The 22593-nt window shown below is 42.1% G+C and overlaps 1 protein-coding gene across 1 annotated transcript; it reads left to right on the top strand.

Annotated features, from left to right (window-relative positions):
* Positions 1-1145: 1145 nt before the first annotated feature.
* pamr1b (peptidase domain containing associated with muscle regeneration 1b) lies at positions 1146-21624 on the top strand (the record flags this gene model as incomplete). The annotated part of the gene is made up of 14 exons (XM_079297284.1): positions 1146-1299; positions 8010-8186; positions 9149-9274; positions 9841-9955; positions 12432-12649; positions 13291-13398; positions 15496-15666; positions 15851-16042; positions 16270-17160; positions 17255-17431; positions 18505-18571; positions 18772-19001; positions 20150-20508; positions 20584-21624. 14 exons carry the CDS (start codon positions 1146-1148, stop codon positions 21163-21165), a joined length of 3567 nt encoding a protein of 1188 aa, XP_079153410.1. The 3' UTR covers positions 21166-21624.
* Positions 21625-22593: the final 969 nt, after the last annotated feature.

Raw genomic sequence — 22593 nt, 5'->3', positions numbered from 1 at the left:
TGTTGGATAAAATTAGCATAAAGAGTGAAAACAGGGGGAAACCACGAGCCTGGCTCCGTCCAAAAGTAACACAATGCCTAGTCCTAACCACGAAATAGTCTGCTACATTCTTTAATTGTTTTTAAATCTCCTTTTCTTTTGCCTTATGTTTTGATGCTTTTAATGGTTTTATGTGAAGCACTTTGAATTACCTTGTTGTTGAAATGTGCTATACAAATAAACTTGCCTTGCCTTACATAATTTTACATAAAATGTCAAACTGTTGTTTTTACTCGTTGTTTTTTTGTACAGATTAAACCAAAGAGATAGAGACTCGTCCTGGTAGGCACATGTTGTTACCTCTGGTTGCCCTTGTTTCCAGTCTTTAAACTAAGCTAAGCTAAGCTAACAGTCTCATGGCTTCAGTGTACACAGAGAGTGGTATCAATTGGCTCACCTGACTCTTGGCAAGACAGCAAATAAGAGCATTTGTTTTTAAATAACATACTATTACTCTAAACTTACAATAAAAACCTACTGAATGCGTAATTACTTCCATTGTTTCTGTTTTTGTAAAGTGTCTTTGAGTACTTTTTAAAGTGCTATACAAAATAAATGTGTTATTGTTGTTTAACACACATTGCATTCCGAGACTACAAACTGCTGCTGTTTTCAAGCTTAGCAAAGTGTATAAAAACTTGAATAACACTGACATCGAGATGTGTTTAGGCATGAACACATAAGCTGTGAAGCAGACACAAATGCTATCACCACATCATTGGTCTTGTCAGTATGGCAGGCACATAGTGTAGAACATAAACTGCTTGTTCTGTGCTTCGCTTCAATGTGTGTGTGTGTGTGTGTGTGTGTGTGTGTGTGTGTGTGCGTGTGTGTGTGTGTATAATGAGTTAAGCATAAATCGTCGGAGCCTGCTTTCATTCAACAGCAGTGACGTCGTCCTCTGAGCGGAGCGAGGGGAGTTTTTGGGAGACCTGCAAGTGGAACTCCTCATGAGGCTGGGCTGTAACCTGAAGCCAAAAAGAAATGAGAGAGAGAGAGAGAAAGAAGGGGGAGAGAAAGAGAGGGAGGGGGAGGGAAGGACTGAAGGGCCAAGAGAAGGTGATGTCAGCTGAGTTCAGAAAGTAAACAGAGTTCCAGACTGCAGCATGCTGTCTGCGGGACGGGGACTGCAGCTGGGGCAAACCCACAGGGGCACCCACAAAATCCCCGGGACCTCCACCTTTATCTCATGGAAGGAGGGCTGGTTCCTCTTCATCTCGCTCTTCATCGCCTTACCTCAAGGGACAGCCTGGCCCTACGGTAAGAGACTGGCAAAGCGTTTCGCTCCACTGTCGCTCTTTCTCTCCCTCTCTCTGTCTCTATGTTTGGCACGGCCTCTTGGTTCATGTTCTTTGTTCTCAAAAAGCCAGCATCAGCAACTCCCTCCATCCCCTCTTCCCTTCTATCCCTTAAGAGCACAACAGCACTCAGCAAGGCTTGTAAAATATGAACCACAGAGATACAGTGATTTACAGACGCTGCAAAACAAGCAGCACTGACTTGTTTGTGTAATCTTTGACTAAACAACTGTTTCTGAAATACAGAGTGAGGCATTCCTGCGAGGTTTTGTTTATTGTCCGATTAAAAGGTGCTTTGTGATCTTCCTTTCTACTCAATGCAGTTGTGCTCTGTGTGACATGAAAGTCAGATTGTTTTTTTCTGCTCTTAAATAAAAGACGCACCAGTAAGATGTGGCAACACATTCCTGAAGGTAAAGCGAGGCGCTTAGAGTCCGAATAGGGGTGTTGAATCTTGGCACGCGTTCCCTTTTGTGTGAGAGCTTCTCTTTAAGTGCTAAAGGGTGCTCTCCCTGAGATTGAGATTTGTCTCGGCCTGTTTACTCAGGGTGGCCACTTGAACTGCTGCAGGAAGACATGAGTCACGTTTAAATCAATCACCATACCGTATACCATACACTCGTCTCTAAGACTTCTTACTAAACCGTTGCCCTCTGTTGCTTGCTCGCCCCACGATTACCAGGCAGTAAAATAATCTTCAATTTGTAATGGTGGTAAATGTGGCAACGGGCTGGGCAGAGCTCAGCTGTGTTGACTAAGAGAGTTCTCTCTGAGATATTTGCCCTCTTTTGTTGTTGTCAGCTGAGTCACTCTCAGCACAGCTTGTCTCTAATCATTCATCATCAGCTGATGATGACTGTTTTTTTCTGTTGAGCAATCGAAAATAGTTTCCTTTTCTTAAAAGTAGAGCAAATGTGTTTACGTAAAAATCCTGACTTTGTGGACATGTCTGTTTTTGTTTATGCGTCTAATAGTGTGTTTAGCTAAAGTCCACTGGGAAGTTGTCAGGGCTACTGGGTAGTGTGTCGTAAGAAACAAAGGCCAAGGCTAGCACATGTAAAAAGCATATTCCATTGGAGAAAGTGAAATCCTGGCACAGAATATCGTTACAGGAATCAAAACATGTCCTCTGAATGAGCATTTGGAAAAATAGAGCGTCATATCGGACTCAAGAGTTCATTCCAAGTTGAGGAGCTGAGTGCTGAGAGGAAAAGTGCAAATCTCAGCGTATTCATACCACTTCACCATAGTGGGTAATAGAGTAAAAAGGATATTTCATTGGGGTTGTGGTTTCCTAGCGAAGGGAAGTTTATTGTAAGCAAATCTCCAGGATGACCACTGGGACCAGCGCTGGGGATCAGGCTACATTCAGATACGCAATGCCCACGGAGCTCCCCTGGGAGTTTCCCCGTTCTACGACAGCAAAATCACTCCAACCTCTAAATACCAGACAGCTGCTGTGGGCAGCAGGCAGAAGGAATAATACGCTGGCACATACATGCGCAGCACGAGCTCTCACAGCTGCTTTAAAAACTATTATTCCATGATACATCAGCATAAAATAAGCACCATTTTGTCAGGAGGAAACTATTTATTCAGTAGATGTATTCTGTAACCTGTCATTTTCTTCACAGGAAACTTTTTCTGACATGAGTTCCCACTTAATTATGGCAAGGAACAAGTATGACTTAATGTTGTGGCGAGGCTTATGCAAAGCAGCATGGTCAAATAAAACTGTCACTGTCTTTATTGCTGTACCACTCGTTGTTTTTGTCGGCAATTTGGGTGAACTGAACTTAAAAGCAGTATTTCCACATTTTCGGAAAATAGTTTCTTGCTGAGACTTAGATGAGAAGATTGATACCAAGAAAGAGAATATGCATATTTCCCAAAATGTTGAACTGCTATATAACTTAGTCAAAACCTGCAGAATGGAGCTGCTAGATGACACAGCCACAGCATTGTGTTTGTTAAGCATTGAACCCATCTTTTCACTGCGGGCTCCGCTAAAATTGTCTCCACATTTGGCTCCTCAGCTTTGTTCGGAGTTGAAAATAGCTTTGCTGTGATACGGGTGTGAGAGAAGACTGAAGAAGATGCAGTTTCCGAGAAGTGAGCAAGGATACGACAAACTAGACAACAACTGGTTTAAATGCCACAGAAGACACTGCGCCAAGCTGCATTTCTTAAAACAGTTTATATCAAATTATATAACTCAAATTATTTGAAACTCTGGGCGCAGCACTTGGCTGTAAATATAAACTGGAGCCTAAAGTTGATGCCGATGCAAAATAACAGAAAATACTGACCTTGGGTTTTATTTAGTACAGAAGAAGTTGCTTCCAGAAAATGCTGGCACAGTTTCAGGAGAGTTGTGGAACAATTATGTGAGTTATCTGTGAACATTACATTTGGACAGAATACATTTCTAAGGTAAAAAAATATATATAATAATAATAATAATTAAAAAAAAAAAAAAAAAAAAAAGATATATATATATATATATATATATATATATATATATAATAAGACAGAACAATAATGTGGACATTTTATAGTTTGATCTTGGCAGAAGTCAGAGTTTGCTGTGGCTCTCCACTGGTTAGCGCGCCAGCAAGGCAGTAAATTCAGGTGCAGGGTCACACGACTCGCGTGACCACATCTAGTCTGCCCCAGTAATAATGACGTGTCTGGATTCACATCAAGGTGAGCGGCTGACACGTGCCGACTAACAACCTGGGTTGCCGAGCTTATTATTGGGTGGGAGTACAGAGGTCTCCACCAGGCGAGCTGTGATGCCTGTGTTATTGCTATTTTCATTTCTCCGCCTGCTTGACATATTGAGGAGCTCAACATCTGGAATGAAAATAAGCAGATACCACTTACATGAGACCAGAACAGCAAAACAAGACACACAAAAATCGACAGACTTAGCTTCAGAACTGAGGGGGAGAAAAAACCTTTTGTGATTTTCTGTTAAACTGTGTTTGGCCTGGTGCCAGTGCCCTCTCTCTTATACAGCATATTAGTTGTGTGTGTGCTGCTATTACATATACCAGAAGACACATCTGACAGGTTGGATTGAAAGGATGCTGGACAGCTATGAGGCACAACAAGGAAGCAAGCTTTGTAGTGGGATTAATTTAGTACTTGTTACAGAACCTTTCTAACAACTGTCAACACTTCCAGTTTGTGATTAAATGCACATTAGCCAGCGGCACACAGCACAATAACAGTCTTGGGTTAAATTACAGGTCTGGGGAACATAATGATGAATGGAGTGTCATTTGCATGTTCATGCCATTTTTTTCCACACATTTGCAAAAACATACATTGGTCCAAAAACAATTTCAAAATAAGTTGTAGTGCTTTTGTTAAGCTTAGAGCTCAAACGCTGAAGCCTAGCTCATGCATGTACTAATGCTTGCTCAAACGTCCACTCACTTGCAGGCTAACTTCTGTACGCATGCACCTCCACACCTGGAAAAACCCATATGAACTTGTTACTGTCCAGTCTGTTGTTACCTGCAGGTAGTCTCTAGACCTGGAAGTCTCGCACATGTGTTTTTGCAAGGCAGTAAGCTTATAGCTAAATGGAATAAATCCAAATTGCCATGTCCCAAGCTAAAGCACAGTTATGTAAAAATGATCTTCATTGTGGTAAATCAGTAAACAAGTATTAAGGAGACGGGATAGCCTTTCGGAGAAGTAGATGCATTCCAGCATGCGTCCAGCACTGGGGGAGAAACCTCAGAGTCATGCTTCAGAGAAAAAAATAACAGAAATGGAGGTCAACAAACTGAATCCATTCACGGAGAATAAACACTAAAGACACTGCTGCCTGTGTTTATTTACCTCAGGAGCATTAAGAAAACAGCTTGCGAAAATCTGGAAACTAATGCTATCATAAATGCTATTTCATGTCACTGTCTGAGGTGAGAAAGAAGATGAATAACCGACTCAAGTTAACACATAAAGATCTGTTTTATTCTGCTGTAAATCAGGGTCTTCAAAATAAGTGCACAGAGGGCAGCTAACAGGCTGTCTTTTCTCTATCTAAGGACAAGACACTCTGCAGTGATCCATGTAATGACATTACCGGACCAGCTCATAAAGCTTTTTTGACCCTTTCAAGTTCAAGTCCTACAAATCAGCTTTCACAGTCTCTACGGTCGATAATGGCTTAAGTCCACTCTCTCTTTGAGTCCCAACCTCCATTTTATGTAATTTGGGTCATATTTTAATCAGACAAACAGTTGTTGAAAAGATCGTTGCTTGCAACTGCTTTTTTATTGCAGTTTATTGAATGAAAGCAGACCAGAGTTTGGATGGACTCCTGGACTCCACTGAGCAAAGTCAAGCTACTGAAATAAACCAATTAGCAGCTTCAACTCGATTTTTTTTCAAAATCATGTAGCTTTGTATTCCCTTTTGGGTGAAGTGCCAGATAAAAGGGGAACTCCACTGAATTAGATGGAGGTGGAATACTCCTTCATATGTGTAAAACACATCGTATGAAGCCTTTGGTGGCTCCAGAGGGAGCTGCACGAAATCTGATACATTCAAATTCATCAAGCGATGTCTCTTGAGGCAAATTAAGATTACAAGTCTGAAAATGAAAAAAATAAATAAACAAATCTGGTGGAGTTAAATAGAAGTGAGTTTACCAGACCTCTGTAGCCCGCTCCTCATCTCTGCTTGAGGCTAGTGGCTCGAGTCGCTACACACCCGAATCTCTGACTGAACTGTTGCCGGTGAAATTACTGGTGGGCAATAAAGGCAGCCGTTTTTGACAAGGAAGAAGAATGTGTGGATTCAAAATGAAGATGTATCTGGTTTTGATGCGTCGACTTATTTTTTAACTGCCGACCGTGAGTCTGACAATGTTATTGGTCTGCAATTCTAATCTTGTAGCATGGGCGAGACCTTTTTATGTGTTTTCAATAGATTTTAGCTAAATATATTGAGGAAAATAATAAGTAGGGCTCTGGTAAAGATAGGTTTTTGTCTACTTGACTCACAATAATGTGCTTTTCTTTTCTCAACAGACATCTCTCTAAACACGCAGGCCATGCCTATACCATGGATGTTCGTGGTTCTCGCACTTGGTCAAAAGAAATCCACAAAAATCACAATGTCAACAGAAACTATGAGCTTCTTCTTTTGTGCCTCATGGAAGCAAACCAAGTTAAAATAAACAAGACAATGCAGCTTTGATTAAAAAAAACCAAAGCTTCGGGGTCGTAAGTTTACATTCATTTTTACCACAAGAAAACATTGCGGTTTATTTGACAGCATGGGCATTGCATAATGGACTGGCCCGTTCGGGCGGCATGGTCCAATAACATTTGAGTTACATTGAATTATAGTCCTGAGATCTATCGCACGCCATCCCAAAAAAGGGACCCCAGGTTGTCAGTGGCTTGCTGAACATTTGAGCTTTAAGGTTATTTTACAAATCTTATCTGAGCCCACGTTATCAAGACATTGATGACCTACGCTAGGAAGTGACAGGAATCATAGCTAAAGACTCCAATGACTTTATAAAGGACAAACTCTGTTGAATTAGTGGCATTGCACAACCTACTCTCTGTTTGATTGATGTCGTTGCGTTTGTCAAAGCTCACTGTGTCTGCTCGGAGAAGTAGCTGAGGAGAACGAGCCAGATAGCAGTTGGACTGAGATACAATTGATGATATCATTAATGTGGAAGGGCAGACTCACAGCATTCCCAGACATCTATGATTCTCCTCTCTCGTTGACCGTCTGCAAACTATCACTGAGAGATTTATCGTTCCTGCTTTTTGCTTTTGTGTGTCTGTGTTCTAGATTCTTGGTTTCACAAAAGTCACACAAGCAACAAATAGCTCGAGCGTGCAGCTACGGCATTACAAATAAAAACAGTGTACAAGTGTGCCTTTGTGTTTTTAGATGGGGGAGTTGTCAGGGAAGAGTAAATGGTTGGAGGGTTGAGGGCAGAGAAGTTATGAGAGCTCAGAGGAGGGCACGTTCAAAATGCTGCACCGACAAGTTGCCAAGTTTAAAGTGCAGTTTATGTTAGTACTCTGTCCACATCTGCCACAAGAGAATTTCCACTTGTCGGTTTCAGCTTTTAAATCCACTGTTACATAACCGCTCAGACTCAAAAGTCCTTGACTCACTGGTTTCCAGTCCAATTAAACATTCCATTTGTTTGGTAGAACTTTGCAAAGAGGAAGGGCTTTCTGATTATTGATTTGGATTCTGATTTCTGTGACAGTGACTTTACCATCGTGGCATGTTGTCTGATGTAACATCGTATGAGAACATACAGAGGAGGTCAACTACTGAGAGACCTGCCAACCCCTATGAGCTTGCAACCACATGGCAGTGGAAATAAGCCAAGGCAGAGCAGCATCTCACACACACACACACACACACACACACACACACACACACACACACACACACACACACCGTTACTCATCAGAATCCTTCCACTGCTGCTCTGGCTTCTGCTGACCATAACCCCCGTGTCTGCTCACAGGGCCAAACCATGACATTTTGTCATATTTTCTCCATGTTTGACTCATCTTCCTCTCTTTGTCAGCACATGTATATGATGCTTACATGGAATATTTGTTCCCTGCTTGCTTGTTTGAGTTGCTGACCCTGACGTATTGTCGTTTTCAGATTACAGGTATTTGTACAACCACTGCCCGGGCCCAGAGTGGAACGTTATGTGTAGAGGCTGCTGCGAGTATGATGTGATCCGCTGTAAATGCCCCCTACAGGGGACGCCGGTGGGCTATGCAGTGCCCTGCTGTCGCAACGCCATCAATGAGTGCGACCCCTGCATCATCCATCCAGGTAAAGCCCTTGCAAATGTTCATATTTGAATGAGTGAGACGTTGCAAACTTGTTTTCCTTGAACAGAATAAAGAGTTGGCCGTCTCCTTGTAAAGTCTACATCTGCTGATCTCGTCTTCAACTAACATCTGCATTGTAAAGTGTGTAAGACGAAGCGATGTCGGTCAACTGCACAGCTGTTTGCACCGTAGCATTACACGCAGTATGAAAGCCTGAACATATTTGTGACGGATATAATTTGTTTACAGGTCAACTTCACATTGGCTCCTTCTTTTGACTTTCTGGCAGACTCCTCTTGAATGAGTGCAGGGGTGAATGATCATACTTTGAACTGTGATTTATGAATGAAATGGGGGCGAACATGTGTGTGTTTGTACTCAGAGATGTGCGCATCGTAAGAAATACAGGTGTGCATATACAGTACGTGAGAATATAATCACTTGGAGATGTTTGCACACGTGTGCTGTAGCTCTTGCATTGACACTCTTGCATGTTTTTTTTCTACATGCCAACCCGCCTGTACAAGTATGTCATGTTTTCTTTACAGCTTGAATGTAAAAAGAAACAGCTGTTTAAAATAAAATGGATACCTGTAAATCCCATTTTACTCTTAAACTCATAAAAAGCAGTCTCGTTAGTTAAAAACCTTCCTCCCAGGAAGCCAGTTTAGGGACTTTTTTCCACATTTGTATGTATGGAAGCACTCATGTTTGTGTGTTCTTTTGTAGTGAAAGATGAGCATAATGATTGAGTTGATTAACAGGAAACATGGCAGCGGTCTGATGGAGGTTGGTGACATGGCTCAAGCCATGTAGGAAAAATGTTCCCAATTCTGACAAAAAGATAACTAAGACCTAACCTAAGACTTGATTTGAATTGTTTGCATCCTTTTAATTGTGCCCCGTCAGACTGACTCTTTAATTGCTTTACTGTGATTTGGTTTCGGGTTCTCTTTCTTTCAGGTTGCAGTATATTTGAGAACTGTAAGCGATGTAACAATGGGACATGGGGCCCCAGGGACGACTTCTTCATTGCTGGAAAATACTGCGCTGAGTGTCGGCCTGGCTGGTCTGGTGGAGATTGCATGAGTAAGTATCTTCATTCTCCCAAATAGCAGATCCTATAGGGCTTTGCGATCAAACTTTTTTTTAATCTATGCGTGAAATGAATACAATGTGCATGTGGTCTTTCCTTCCCTGATGATTTATGCTCATCTGGGACAACTATGCCAGCTTGGAAGGCTGCCATATGCCCAGGAGCTTTTTCCACAAGGAGCTAAATGACAGGTCAGAGTCAACTATCGGGAATCCCATCAAACTATTTAATATGTACCACACTGACTACAGCTTTTTCAACATGCAAATATTCTGCCTGAGGTAACAACAATCATACATTTAATTAAAAGCAGAACCTGGATAGGCTGCTGAACGCCTTGTTGTCCCTGTGCGTATTGTGTTTGTGTTTCTTTATTTTGCTGAGCACTACACTGGACTTTTACAGTTTGGAAGCTCAAATGTAATTGCTTTTGGTTGGAATGGTAACCAAAGCAGCTGAATATAGCCCCTCAAATAGTTAAGCTGTAATAACTCCCAGTCGCTGGAATTTAAAGAACACCAACTTTCCAAAATGGAATTCTTTCCCATGTGTTTTTCAGAGTGTGGGGGTGTGATCCGTAAACGGCAGGGCCACTTGGTGCTCGAGAGCTACCCCAACAATGCTCGATGTGAGTGGACCATCCAGGTGGATCGTCCCTTTACTATCGAGCTCAGGTGAGACCGTGTCCCCTCTGCTGCTGTCGTTATAGTTCACTGATCCTCATTTACCTGCCTGTGTCATCAGACCTCATCCGTTGGGTTACATCGGGAAGGTTCATGATAATATTCACTGCTAATAGTTGTTTTTGCCTATCACAAAGCATGATGGGTAAAACCACAGGTTCGACTGGTGGTCCTTCACTAATAATTACATTAAAAGATTCAACATTATTCTAAATAATCGGAACACTTCGCTGTCAACAGTTTTCATTGGAACTACTTTCAATGGAAGAATCCCTATAAAATCATGGGGAAGGTTTCATAGCCATCAAGTGACAAAATAATAGTTGATGTGGAGACATTGACCACAGGTTACAAACACACATGTGCCTGTGGGAAACTGAAGCATATTGCAAACTTTTGTTTCTGTTTCATTTGGCATTAAAGCATTACTTTTAGGGATCTTCATTGGCCATCTGTAATAGTTATTATTGGCTGACCTGCTTAAGTTGAATTCCCACTCGGTTCAGTTTGTGCAAGATGTATGTCCTGAACAAGTCCACAGCAACATTTAGGAAACCACAACACCTGCTTTGTTTCAGGGCAAGTTATTGCTTTTCATTGCTTTTCAGTCCTGTGATAACTTTCTCTGTCTGTCATTCTCTCCATTACACTTACAGCATTTCACTGGCCAGCCTCTGGGCAGGGCTTTAGCAGAACAAAAGCTCCATACAGTTAGATTCAGGCTGAGCGTGCGGTAATAACACATTTAGAGTATGTTTTTCCACTATATATATAAAGTTTTGCATTCCATGTCTTACCAGCATCACTATAGAGATGACTAATATTTATATGTCATATTCTTATGTGCTTTCTGACATAAACAAAACCCCTAAATGAAACAGAGCTGCCGTGCTCAGAGATAGACGAATGGAAAGTTCTATGTTTGTGCCTGAGAGACTGGGGAATTAGGGTTTTCCTTTCTTTAACTACCGTGGCTCGCAGTACACTCACATCACAGGAAACACATCTGAATTACAGCTGGCGTTCGTGTTGGGAGCTGCTGCAGGCTAACATTTAGGATTACTTTATATCTTATTAGACTAAGCTTCCCTGACCCAAGGGTCTCTGATAAAGGGTAATATTAGAGGATTTGGGAGCATGCCAGTGTATTGTATAAAGTTCATCAGTCGTTCATGTCCGTTCCAATATTAGGCCAAAGAGATTACATCTGAAATCCCAGAGAAGAAGAAAGGAGGCTCCTTTGTGTTTTTCCTCATCCAGCTGACAGTCCTCTCACACTCTGACTGCAACTGAATCAAACAGCTCATGAATCAAAAGTCTATGGAAATTTCTCCTAACAGCTATTGCACTTACTTAAATTCACATTTAATCAGGCCCTAAAGCCGCTCCTTCTGGATGTCCTGGCTGTGTTAAAGCACACAAAGACTCTTTTGGAAACATTCACACAGTACCTAACTTTCATACCAATAATCACCAGTCATGCTACTTTGTTTTGGAAATGTGCAATCAACATGTTTGTTCAGCATTCATGAATATATTTTATAGATATTTAACATCTGCTGATCTGCAATAACGAGACGCTAAAGACTGGAAATGTATTGTTGCCTATCAGCAGTAGCCTTATTATTGCCAATTACATAAATGTAGTGGCATTTATATGTGCACATAAAACTGTTAAATAGGCACATAATTAGTGCTAAAATATAAACAATCTGTTAAATATAAGGGGGGAAATTCCTAAGATGTCTTTAAAACCTGCCAAAGCCACAACTAATGAGGCATCTGATTCGGGTTTCTTGATGTTGCTGCCAAGTGTCAATAATTATTGTGCTTTATCTCAAATATTGAATCTAAGCTCATATAATGTTGGTACAAGTTAGTGTAGTATAATGTGTATGTATGTGTATGGTTATAATGTGGTTTTACTTGCCTATACCTGCCTTAGTCAAGATCTCAGCTTACTCTTTTCCTTGAATATTCACTGCTGCGAACAGCTTGACTTGCACTTATATTTTCGACATGAAATAACAATAATTTAAATCTTTAACTGCTGTGGTACCTTAAAATGAGACTTATTTCACACACCCTTAATTGCAGTAAGCTACGCAACAGTGGAGCAAATCACCTTCAATGTATTGGGTAGCAATGATTTATATGACTGTCCATTAGTTGTTTGCTGGCTGAAGATTTTAAAGCGCGGTTCCACAATGCCAGGGAACACAGGTCATTATACAGGGTAGCACATATATATAGCCGAAACACAACAGACACTTTTACACCAAAAGATTCAGTCAGTTTGCTCCATGTCACCATCTTATTCATACATTGTGGTTGAAAAACAGTTAAAAAAAAGTAGTTCGTTTGTTACATTTAATGTAGAAAATGTACTTTAAAACTGTTTTAGAAATATGAAGTTCATTTGTAAGACACTTTGTGTGTTTTTGTACACTCATCCTCTTTCAAACAGGTTCATGATGATGAGCCTGGAGTTTCACCAATCTTGTCGTTACGACTTCGTGGAGGTCCGAGACGGTGACAGCATTGACTCGCGTGTTATTGCTCGATTCTGTGGGAACAACAGACCGGCCCCAGTTCACAGCTCTGGTCACAGTCTGCACATACTCTTTGTGTCTGATGGTTACAAGAATTTTGATGGATTCTTTGCCACTTTCCAGGAGAGATCAGGTAGGTCGAAAAACGCTGTCATTTAACAACAATAACAAAAATACTGCTACTGCTGTTTATATTTCTGCACTACTCATTTATTTCTATACTTTTGAGGACCCTTGGTGACGTAATGCATTCCTAACCCAAATCAAAAGGTTCATTTTAACCTTACACCCAAAACCAAGTCCTTATCCAATAACTTGCTTCATAGACAACAAATAAAAAGTCACTTATAATGAACAACGGGGCTGTTTTGAGGAATGGGCCACAACAAATGGAAACAAGAAAGAAGTTTCCAAAGAACTCACAGTCCAGTGAATAATTACGCCTTCGTCAGGGTGTTGAGCCTGCGAATGGCCCGTTGGGAAAGCCTGTGCTGACCAAAATGTCATTACTTCCCAGAAATGTCCTCATTCTCAAGGTCTCTCTCACGCATCGACTCATACGTTACCAGCAGCTCAGCCAGATCTAGTAAAAGTAAACAGAGGCATTCTGTGTAGAAATGGAAAGTAAAGATGATATGGAAATGGCACCAGCTTTGGATATGAATCCCTTGATGTGGGCAGCATTCCTTTTGGGATACATACTTTATCGTCATACTGCAAATAAATACAACATTTCTTCTTGTACCCTAATGTCACACACTTGTATATTTTCAGCTTGCAGCTCGTCTCCTTGCCTACATGATGGGACTTGTGTGCTGGAGAGTTCTTACACTTACCACTGTGCCTGTCTGGCTGGCTACACAGGCAAGAGGTGTGAAAATGGTGAGTTTGTAACATAACTAAATCTTCTGCAGTAGTAACAAAAACAACAAATGTCCATCTCCGCAGGAATGTCAAAAACTCATGGAGAATCTTTTTTTTTTGCTGTTGTTGCTGCTCAGAGGCAGGCGATGATTCACTGTCACAAGGGTCTGTGGTTTGGACTCGGTTCAGGCCAGCTACTTTCCCCCGTCCAAGTTATAGTTTTGGTCAGTCAACAGTTTAACATTTGGGCTGCAAATCCAAACTGACCATCTAACAAATATGTTTGCAGCATTGAACCAACAAATGCATGAAGTCATACTTCTGTGGACAGAAAGAAGGGGAAAATGCACCAACAACATACATGATGAACCAAGACTGAGGAGAAGAGGAAAAATACTGTGTTTTTTATTTGTACGGTCAGCAACCATTTTGGTTTCTGCACTATACCTTAAATCTGTGCGGTCAATATTTACAAACATACCAGCAGAGCTACTCAACTCTGTTATGTGGGGTACTGCTCAATCAGGGTGTGGTTGACCTACTACAAGGTCTTTTATTTATGGGTGTCTGGACCCTAACTTGTGTTTTTACATCCAATAAACCTCCCTTGAGATCCCACAAAAACAGACCCCCTAACCCTACTCACTTATTTCTTGTGGTGTCATTTTCAGGGCTAAATACGAGTCTATAAAACGAATGGTGAAACAGCTTTTCCATTGGAGGAGACACCCGTAAAAAAGAGTTTCATTCCACACAGTGTGCATTCATCTGTGTGCCCATGAGGAATCCTCAGCTGTTGATTTGAATGGATGAGAGCTGGAATAACGTTAATGTCTGACATTTTGTTAGGGCAAATGTAGTCTACATTTCTGCCTGGAGTCACATGGATAATTTTAAGTATGAACCTGACATCAGCTGTATTTTATGGCTCCAATAATCAAACTGTCAACTGTTGTAAGCCTCAGATAAAACACATTGTGCATGAGAAAAGTCTTCACACATAATCGTAGAAACTCAACATGGGAAATCTTTTATTTTCCTTTCTCTCTCTCTGGAACAGTTTAATCTATTCTTGATCTGTTTTGGAGTGCAGTGTTCAACATCATTTCCAAGGCATTAACAAAAGGAATGATGATTTACTTCCAATATGAGTCTTTATGCATAGTAAGTTAGCATTCAAGCCCAACGACTCATCTTATTATGTCTGTGGACACAATCTGACAAGGAAGATGGATCATTGATGTACAATACAAAGATGCCCACAGCTCCCCAGAATGCTTCAACGTTTTGAAAAAAACAACTTCAAAAGAGGTCAACTACAGTTCACTGTTCAACTGTTGGTTGGCAAAGTCGGTAAATACATCAAAACCGCATGATAGGGAGGGTTCCTTGATTTGGAGCGATCAAGCCACGGACAGAGCATTTCATGGATCGAACCCAACTTGAGATGAACAACACAGAAAACCTCTTGAGGGTTCATTTCACACAGAGGGCTGAATAACCTCAGTGTTGACGCGCGTGTTTGGGTTTTTGTGAACTCAGTTGTGGGTGGCGCGGTCCTGTACCACAACATTTGTGTGTACATAGGCAGTTTGCCTTCGAGATAGAAATTGATACTATTCACAAAGAAAATGTACAACACCAAATGCCAAAGTAACTGAGTTACACCCAGTATTCCATCACCACATTCACAATCTCTACTACTTCACTCCGTAAAATCCACTTTTACAACCCTGGAAAACCAAACAGTTTGACTAAAACTATTTTATTGCATCTATTCCTTGCCCATTTACAAGCCCTGTGTATAAGTCTTGCTGTGAACTTTACCACGATGGCTGAAATTACTCATTAATGAACCTCTAAGGTAAGCAGGTCTGAAAGCTGAGATTTTGATTTGTGAGTTACCTGTTTGACCTGCAAACACCTGAAGGCAATGAACTCACGGAAGGTCTATTTTTGAGGTCTTTATTGGAGGGAGACAGAATAAACTGATGTTTTAAAGAATGATTTTAAGAAGCTTCCTAAATCCCCTATTTGTCCCAATTTGGAAGATCCGGCTTTTAGTTAAAAAACAGGAAAATAAGACAACATGTGCATGCCTGTATTTCCACTCAGTGGTTGGATGCCGCAGGCCTCCAGTGCCCACCCATGGATCCACAGAGGGTTTGTTTCGTCACTCGGGGGCACGCATCACTTTCCATTGTGACCCTGGCTTAGAGCTGCGGGGTTTCCACACTGCCATCTGCCTGAGCGATGGCACCTGGAGTGCGCCTGCCCCAGACTGTGGTAAGATAATGACGTGATTGTACCATATTGTGCGATATAATTCAAATGTGAGATCCGGGAAAGTCATTTGTGTGTCACATGCTTGCTCTGAATGCCATGGATACTGCCCTAGAGGTGGTGCAGATTGCGGAAAATTGGACGATTTGCAGCCACTAAAAGCCTGATTTTCCTTTCCTGTCTCTAGTGCCAGTGGAAATAGTCTGTGCTCTACCACCCAAGCCAACACATGGGAACCACTTCTTGGTTTATGGACCCAATGATGTCCTCATTGCTCTACAGTACCTGTGCTACCAGCCCTATGAACTCAGTGGAAGCTCCCAGAGAGCCTGCCTCCCTAACAACACCTGGAGTGGGACTCCTCCTGTTTGCACCCAAGGTCCGACAAAGTGTCTTAAATAACAGGGATTAGAATGGGCGAGTCATTTCAAATATTGCAAAGTACATATAGCTCATTTCACTGTGTTTCATAAGGTCATCAGAAAACGAGTCAGTGCTGAGAGTCTTTCAGCATGACGAGCCAACTTAAAATCAAGAAAATAGATTTGAAATCAGCTGCTGACTGACAATACAGTAATTATCTTTCTTTATGTTCTGTATCCACAGTGAATAATACTCTCACTGAAGAAGAAAAGGACAGAGACAAGGCAAAAAAGACAGAAAAAGGCAACGAGACAGATGGTGAAAAACACATCAGCGAAAGAAAAGCGAAAGGTCAAGAAAACACAACTGGTGAAAAAGAAAGCGTTGGAGGGAGAGATATAAACACTGGGCACGAGAATACAACAGCAGTAGACAGAGAAAACAATTATACCGCTACCATTCCAGCGGAAACTGCGTCGGAGGGTGGGAATGAAGGAGTGCTAGAGGAAAGAAATACTGGGTCAGAGAAACCCACTGGAGGCAGCAAACATGAAGTGGATAGTGAAGGCCCAGACAACAGCCTGAATACAGTTGAAATGAAAGAACCTGGGGTTGAGAAGCCACCGGAGAAAAAAGAAGGCAGCCCAGACACAAACTTGGAGACAGAAAAGACAGATATCACAGAAATAGTTGTGATAAAAGACAACGGACAAGACAAGAAGGAAAGAAAAGAGGAGCAGGTGAATGGAAAAAGAGATTCGGACAAAGTCGGCCCGAATGACACCAAGATAAGAACGGTCATCGTAGCTGAGGGTGACAACACAGTGGAGATATTTGAATTGGAAATGACAAAGAACAATACCGTTATACATGATACAAAAGATACACAGAAGGAAAATAATACCATAAGTTCTCCAGAGCCAGGGAGGAAAACCCTTCCCACTAGAGTAAACATTACACAGTACACCATGTACACGGCGGGAAGTGAGAAAAATGGGAAACCAAAGGAAAACCCAACAATTAAAGAGGACAAGACAGAGAAGGCTTCGGCTGAGAAAACAAAGGAGGAGTTGGAGAGGGAGAGGGGGGACAAAGAAAAAGAAAAAGAGAAAGAGGTCAACCAAAGCGTCACCGGTGAGAAAGTCATTGAAAAAAAATAAATAAAAGTGAATATCATCCGCTCCTTGTTGGTCTTCATCCTCACCTACTGTCTGCTCCCCCTCTGCAGGGGAAAGCTGCCCACTTCTCTCTCGCCTCTACCATGGCTACTACCAACTGGTGCCTGGACTGGAGCCTGAAACAGCGGAGTTCTTCTGTAACCACTCATATGCTATCAGTGGTAATGCCCGACGTACCTGCCAGCCAAATGGTACCTGGAGTGGCAAACAACCTCTATGTGTCAGAGGTACCGTCATCTGTTTGGTCACTGTTTTTCTACCGATGACATTTCTGTCGGCATGTAGCCTACACACCACCTCCTAATAAGGTGTATAGCCTATCATCTAAAGGTATAGTACAAACAAGGACAAACATCCAGTACAGCAGACTGTGCAGTGTTTCGTTCGAAAATGAGTAAGTAATTAACGAGGTGTCATGAGTTTCTCACTTTATGTCGGGCCATCAAACTTGTTGATGTAGCCCAAAGGCCGATCGTAAAGGGTTATAAAATGCTCGCGTGAAATGCTAATAGGTAAACAATTTGTGCAGTACAATAATCCATAAAGTTTGGAGTGCTATGTTAATAAGTTGTAATTCATTTTGGTCTGGATGCTCTTCAGCTCTTGCCAAAAGATAAAGTGGTCAAAGTGTCTGTGACTCTACTTTCCTCATGAATTAAAGAGCGAAGAATAAAAGACAAAGCAAGTTATTCTACAGTTCTTCAGTTTTGGAAATAGTTTTTTTTTCTCTTAGTTAGTCTGTTATCTACACTCAGCAGCAGATCAATTTAGATATGGCTTAACATAAAGGGCAAAACAGCTAGTCTGGCTCAAAGCACATATTTTAGTTTTTTCCCTTTTGTTTTTGTACGGATTAAACAAAAGTAGTGTTAAGTAGTGAGCTTTAGAGGTCTTTGTAGGCATCTTTTTATAGCTTTGAACAGAGCCAGACTTGCTTTTTTACCCATGTTCAGTCTTTATGCTGCGCTCAGCTAACTGGCTCATGTTTGAAGCGCAGGCATGAGGGCCGGTCTTCTCATTTAACTCTTGCCAAGACGGCAGACACGTGTATTTCCAAATATATTAAACTTTTCCTTTAACCCTTATTATAGCCATCACTTACAACTTCTAAAACCCTCAGCCCATGCCATATCAGACAGTGATACCGATAACGAGATGTTAGCCTCCTCCTGTCCCTACAGTTCAGTCACTGTTCTAGTTCCAGTCGCTCCATTCACATCACAGCGGACCTTGGTATGTGTATGGTATGTGTATGGTATGTGTTATCCATGTGTGTTCATGAATATGTGTGTATTTGCAGCATGCCGGGAGCCCAAAGTCTCGGAGCTGGTTAGACAAAGAGTTCTGCCACCTCAGGCACTATTCAGGTATGTTTACCAATGTCATATAACATAGGTCCATAAGTTCTGTATATTATGATGCTATTTAGTGACTGAAGAATTAAAAGCAATGAGTCTAATGTTATACAATATTTTTTTGTCTGTACTCACATCCAAAAGGATGTACACAACCCAAACTTTAATTCAGGGTATGTCTACACACCCCTGGCCTCTTCTTCTCCCCACAGAAAGACACCTGTGCACAAGCTCTACTCCTCTGGGCTGGGCCGACTGCTCCAGTCGGACGGCCCCACTAGAGGTCCTCCAGTGCTTTCCCAGTTGCCCCAGGGCTTCCACCACCTTCACTCGCATATAGAGTACGAGTGTGTCTCTTCTTTCTACCAACACTCTGGCAGTTCTCGCCGCACTTGCTTAAAGACTGGGAAGTGGAGCGGGCGTCATGTCTCCTGTTCGCCAGGTGAGGGCAGCAAAGAACTACTAGTTGGCTGACCACTGGCAATAACCACCACACTCCCACAAAACAAACACGTTTTAATGATTAATGCCCACATATCAGCAATGACGTCAGACATTTATCTTAATTCTCTTAAAATATTACTACTGCCTCTAAATGCTGGTGTCGAACAACACAATGTCACCCATCTCTTCGGCATCACTGTCAGCTGTAGTTCTCTCCTTCCTGCTCACTGTCACTTTCCTAAGCTACTAACATGAAAAGCCAATTGTTGACATTCTACAGCTGAGCTGTGAGATAGATGCAATGAGAGTTTGAAAAGATCCGCATCTCTGAGTAAACGAGGCGTCTTCCAGGTTGTAATTAAATGGACAAAATACATGAACAACAGTCTCCACTTTCTCCATCATCAACAACTTCGTATGTAAAAGGCTAAAAGCATACATTATGCAGAAGATGGGCCAGCTTTGCTGCAGAGTAGATCCAATCACACCTTCCCTTCCCATCAATATATAAACGTTGCTAAGGAGACTTAATCCACCCAGTGGTCAACTTGGAACCTTTGCGCCTCCAGACCGAATCACTTTACAATAGATGTTAATATTCTTCAGAGTGGAGGGAAAACACATTGGGCCAGCCAGCAACAAACACAAAACTGGCTGCTCTTCATGGGCATCCTGCCTTAATACCAAACTGGATTCGTGTTGGGTCTATGTTTACCTTTAATAAAATTGGTCTGCACACATCTACCACATGTCAACAAGCCCTGGAGTTAGACTCGTAGTGCATTTTATGAACATATTGTAAAGCGTAAGTAAAACAGATATACTTCTGTTATGTAGAGCTTGTATTTTAAAAAACTTTCAAGAGTTAGGCACTCTCACATTTCACAAAATTGTCTGGCTTTTAAGTATTTAAATTTCTCTTTATGTGCCACTGCTTTGCATTTTGGCACACAATCTTAAAGACAGCAAGCTTATGTGTACATGAAAAATAAAAGCCCTCAGAAGGGAAAGACAAATCAAAGACACTAAGTGTTGACACTGTCTCAGTGTGAGTCTCATTTGTTCCTGTACTCCTTTTCCCGCCCCTTCTCTTGATGGTGGTCTTTCCCTCTCTGTCCTCTCATCCTGTCACCTCCTCTTTGGCAGTGTGTGGGAAGCATCCAACCTTTGACCCAGAGAGGCCGGCAGAGGCTCACTGGCCTTGGCTGGCAGCCATCTACCGCCGCTTCACCAACGGAGCTGGGACCAAGGTGACCAAGGCAGATAGCCAGGCAGGGTCCCTGAAGGGGGACGTTGAAGCAGGAACTGGCAGCCACAATCAGGCTACTGACTGGCAGCTGGTGTGCAGCGGGGCTCTGGTGAACCTAAAGAGAGTGATGGTCGCAGCCCACTGTGTGACAGAGCTGGGGAAGGTGTATCCTCTGGATGCTGCCAGGATCAAGGTGGTGGTAGGCAAGCAGTACCGTGACGACCACAGGGAAAGCAAAGGTCTTCAACACCTGAGGGTAAGCGTCAGATCTTCTCTTTTAATGACCAGAAAACCAAACGTGCACAGTAAGCACCATGTCTTTCTCCTTTAGGTGGCCTCCATTGTTGTTCATCCAAACTACGATCCTCATATTCTCGACTCTGACATAGCTGTGGTCAAGTTACTGGACAAAGCAAGGATCGGGGAGAAGGTCCTGCCCCTCTGCCTCTCTGACAGCCAGGGAGAAGAAGCGACCTCTGGGCAAGGGCTTGTGACAGGCTGGTCTCCACTGCCTGATTCAAGTTTAGGTCCTGATGAAAGGGCAAGGGTTGGGCTTGTTCACCTTGCTGATATAGTCCCCTGTGAGCAGCAGTATGCTCGCAATGGCATGCCAGTCAGCGTCACAGACAACATGCTCTGTGCCAGCCACAAGCCGGACTATGAACCCTCTAACATATGTCCCTCTGACACAGGGGGGATCCTTGTCCTCCCCGCCCTCTCTGAGAACCAAGCCAGCAGCAACCAGAAGCTCTCTCCCAGCTTTAGGCAGGTGCAGGGGGAAAGCAAAGGGCTGTGGAGACTCATGGGACTGGTGAGCTTTGGGTATGACCAAGGGGAGTGTGATCCTGACCTCTACACCGTCTACACACATGTAGCCAACTTCAAAGGCTGGATAGAGAGCAATATGAAATAAAGATGCTACTGTCAGTCTCACCTTGTTCCCTCTACTTCTAAAAGATTCATACGACTTCATATCTCACAGTCCTTTCCCTTATGTTTGTCTGTTTTTTTCAGTCTAGTCATCCTCCCTAACCGTTTTCATTTTGTTCTTGCACTAGCACTTATTCAATGCAGAAGCACTGGACGACACTGGAGAACACTGTGCTCTAACTGAAGGGGGTGCTAACACATTAGATGTGCTCGGCATCAACCTCTCATCAGAAAACGTCAGTGTTCCGGTGCCTCAGCATGAGGTTTCCGACATGAAAGTGAGCAGAAAACCATTTCACGGCTCTGTCTGAATTTGCGTTGTACTCATTGGTATGTATATATGTTGTAATGTACTGAATCATTCTACCAATTCATATGACCCAAGAGATGTACATATTGTAGCTAAAGACAGAACAATCATGACGTTTTTAATTAAATATAATGTGGGTGTGGTAAGGCTTGCTCAGTGTGATTCTTTTTTTAATCATAGTGTAAAACTCAGTATGTGTGCATGAACAAATACATTCTACCGATTCCTATCATGAAATTAATATGATGTGAAAATGACGCCTTATATTTGCTCTATGAAGCACACAGTGGGCTTGTGCTATGAGGCAAATTAATCCAGGTCAGAGAAGCACCATTTTCACAACCATAAACGGAGCACATTATTCACAGATCAATTCCAATTTTCTGTGCTGAAATTAAATCAATTACTTCCATTCTGACGCTCCTCCATTATTCAGAAGTGAGTCTGCATGGATAGAGGAGCTGCAGCTTATATCGACTTCCAAAAGGTGGCAATAAAAAGTATTACTTTATCTCCGGGATCATCAGGGGCTGGGCTCTGTTTGTTGGTTGATTTGTTATGAATTGGGTGGATTTCAAAATAATGAAACAACTGAAATTGAAATTTCAAGCTGCCTCACATTACGAACTTTGGTAAAAAGATTTTAATACCACAAACTATAACAATCACACAGGTAAAATCAGGCAATTAAATGAAATAGAATACAACTCAATCAAATAAAACCAAATTAAATCCACAAAAACAAACTGGGACTGTTTACTGGAACTGTAAAAATGAAATTGAGGCCAATGTTAAAGGTGGACGACGCTGTCCGCTCTGCCGTGAGCGAACCAGTGAGGCGCGCTCACATGCACGAACATGCACTAGAACCACGAGCGGCCAGCCCGGCTATGTTAACAAAGCCAGGAGAAGATCAGATAACATCACACGCAGAGGAAGAGCGACTTCATTCTCTGCCCAGGTAAAAGTCACCCCAATACATCTTTACATTACACATTATTGCTTGCTGCTATTTCAATGTTCAGAATGTTTAAATACAGCTTTTTATATAAGAGGCTTTTTTTCTACTTTCGAGTCTTCAAGCCTCAGACAGGAAGTTCC

Source organism: Melanostigma gelatinosum, assembly GCF_949748355.1.
Source record: "Melanostigma gelatinosum genome assembly, chromosome: 1".
Classification (NCBI taxonomy): Eukaryota; Metazoa; Chordata; class Actinopteri; order Perciformes; family Zoarcidae; genus Melanostigma; species Melanostigma gelatinosum.
Note: the sequence above shows the minus strand (reverse complement) of the source record. Positions and strands in the feature narration are given on the sequence as shown.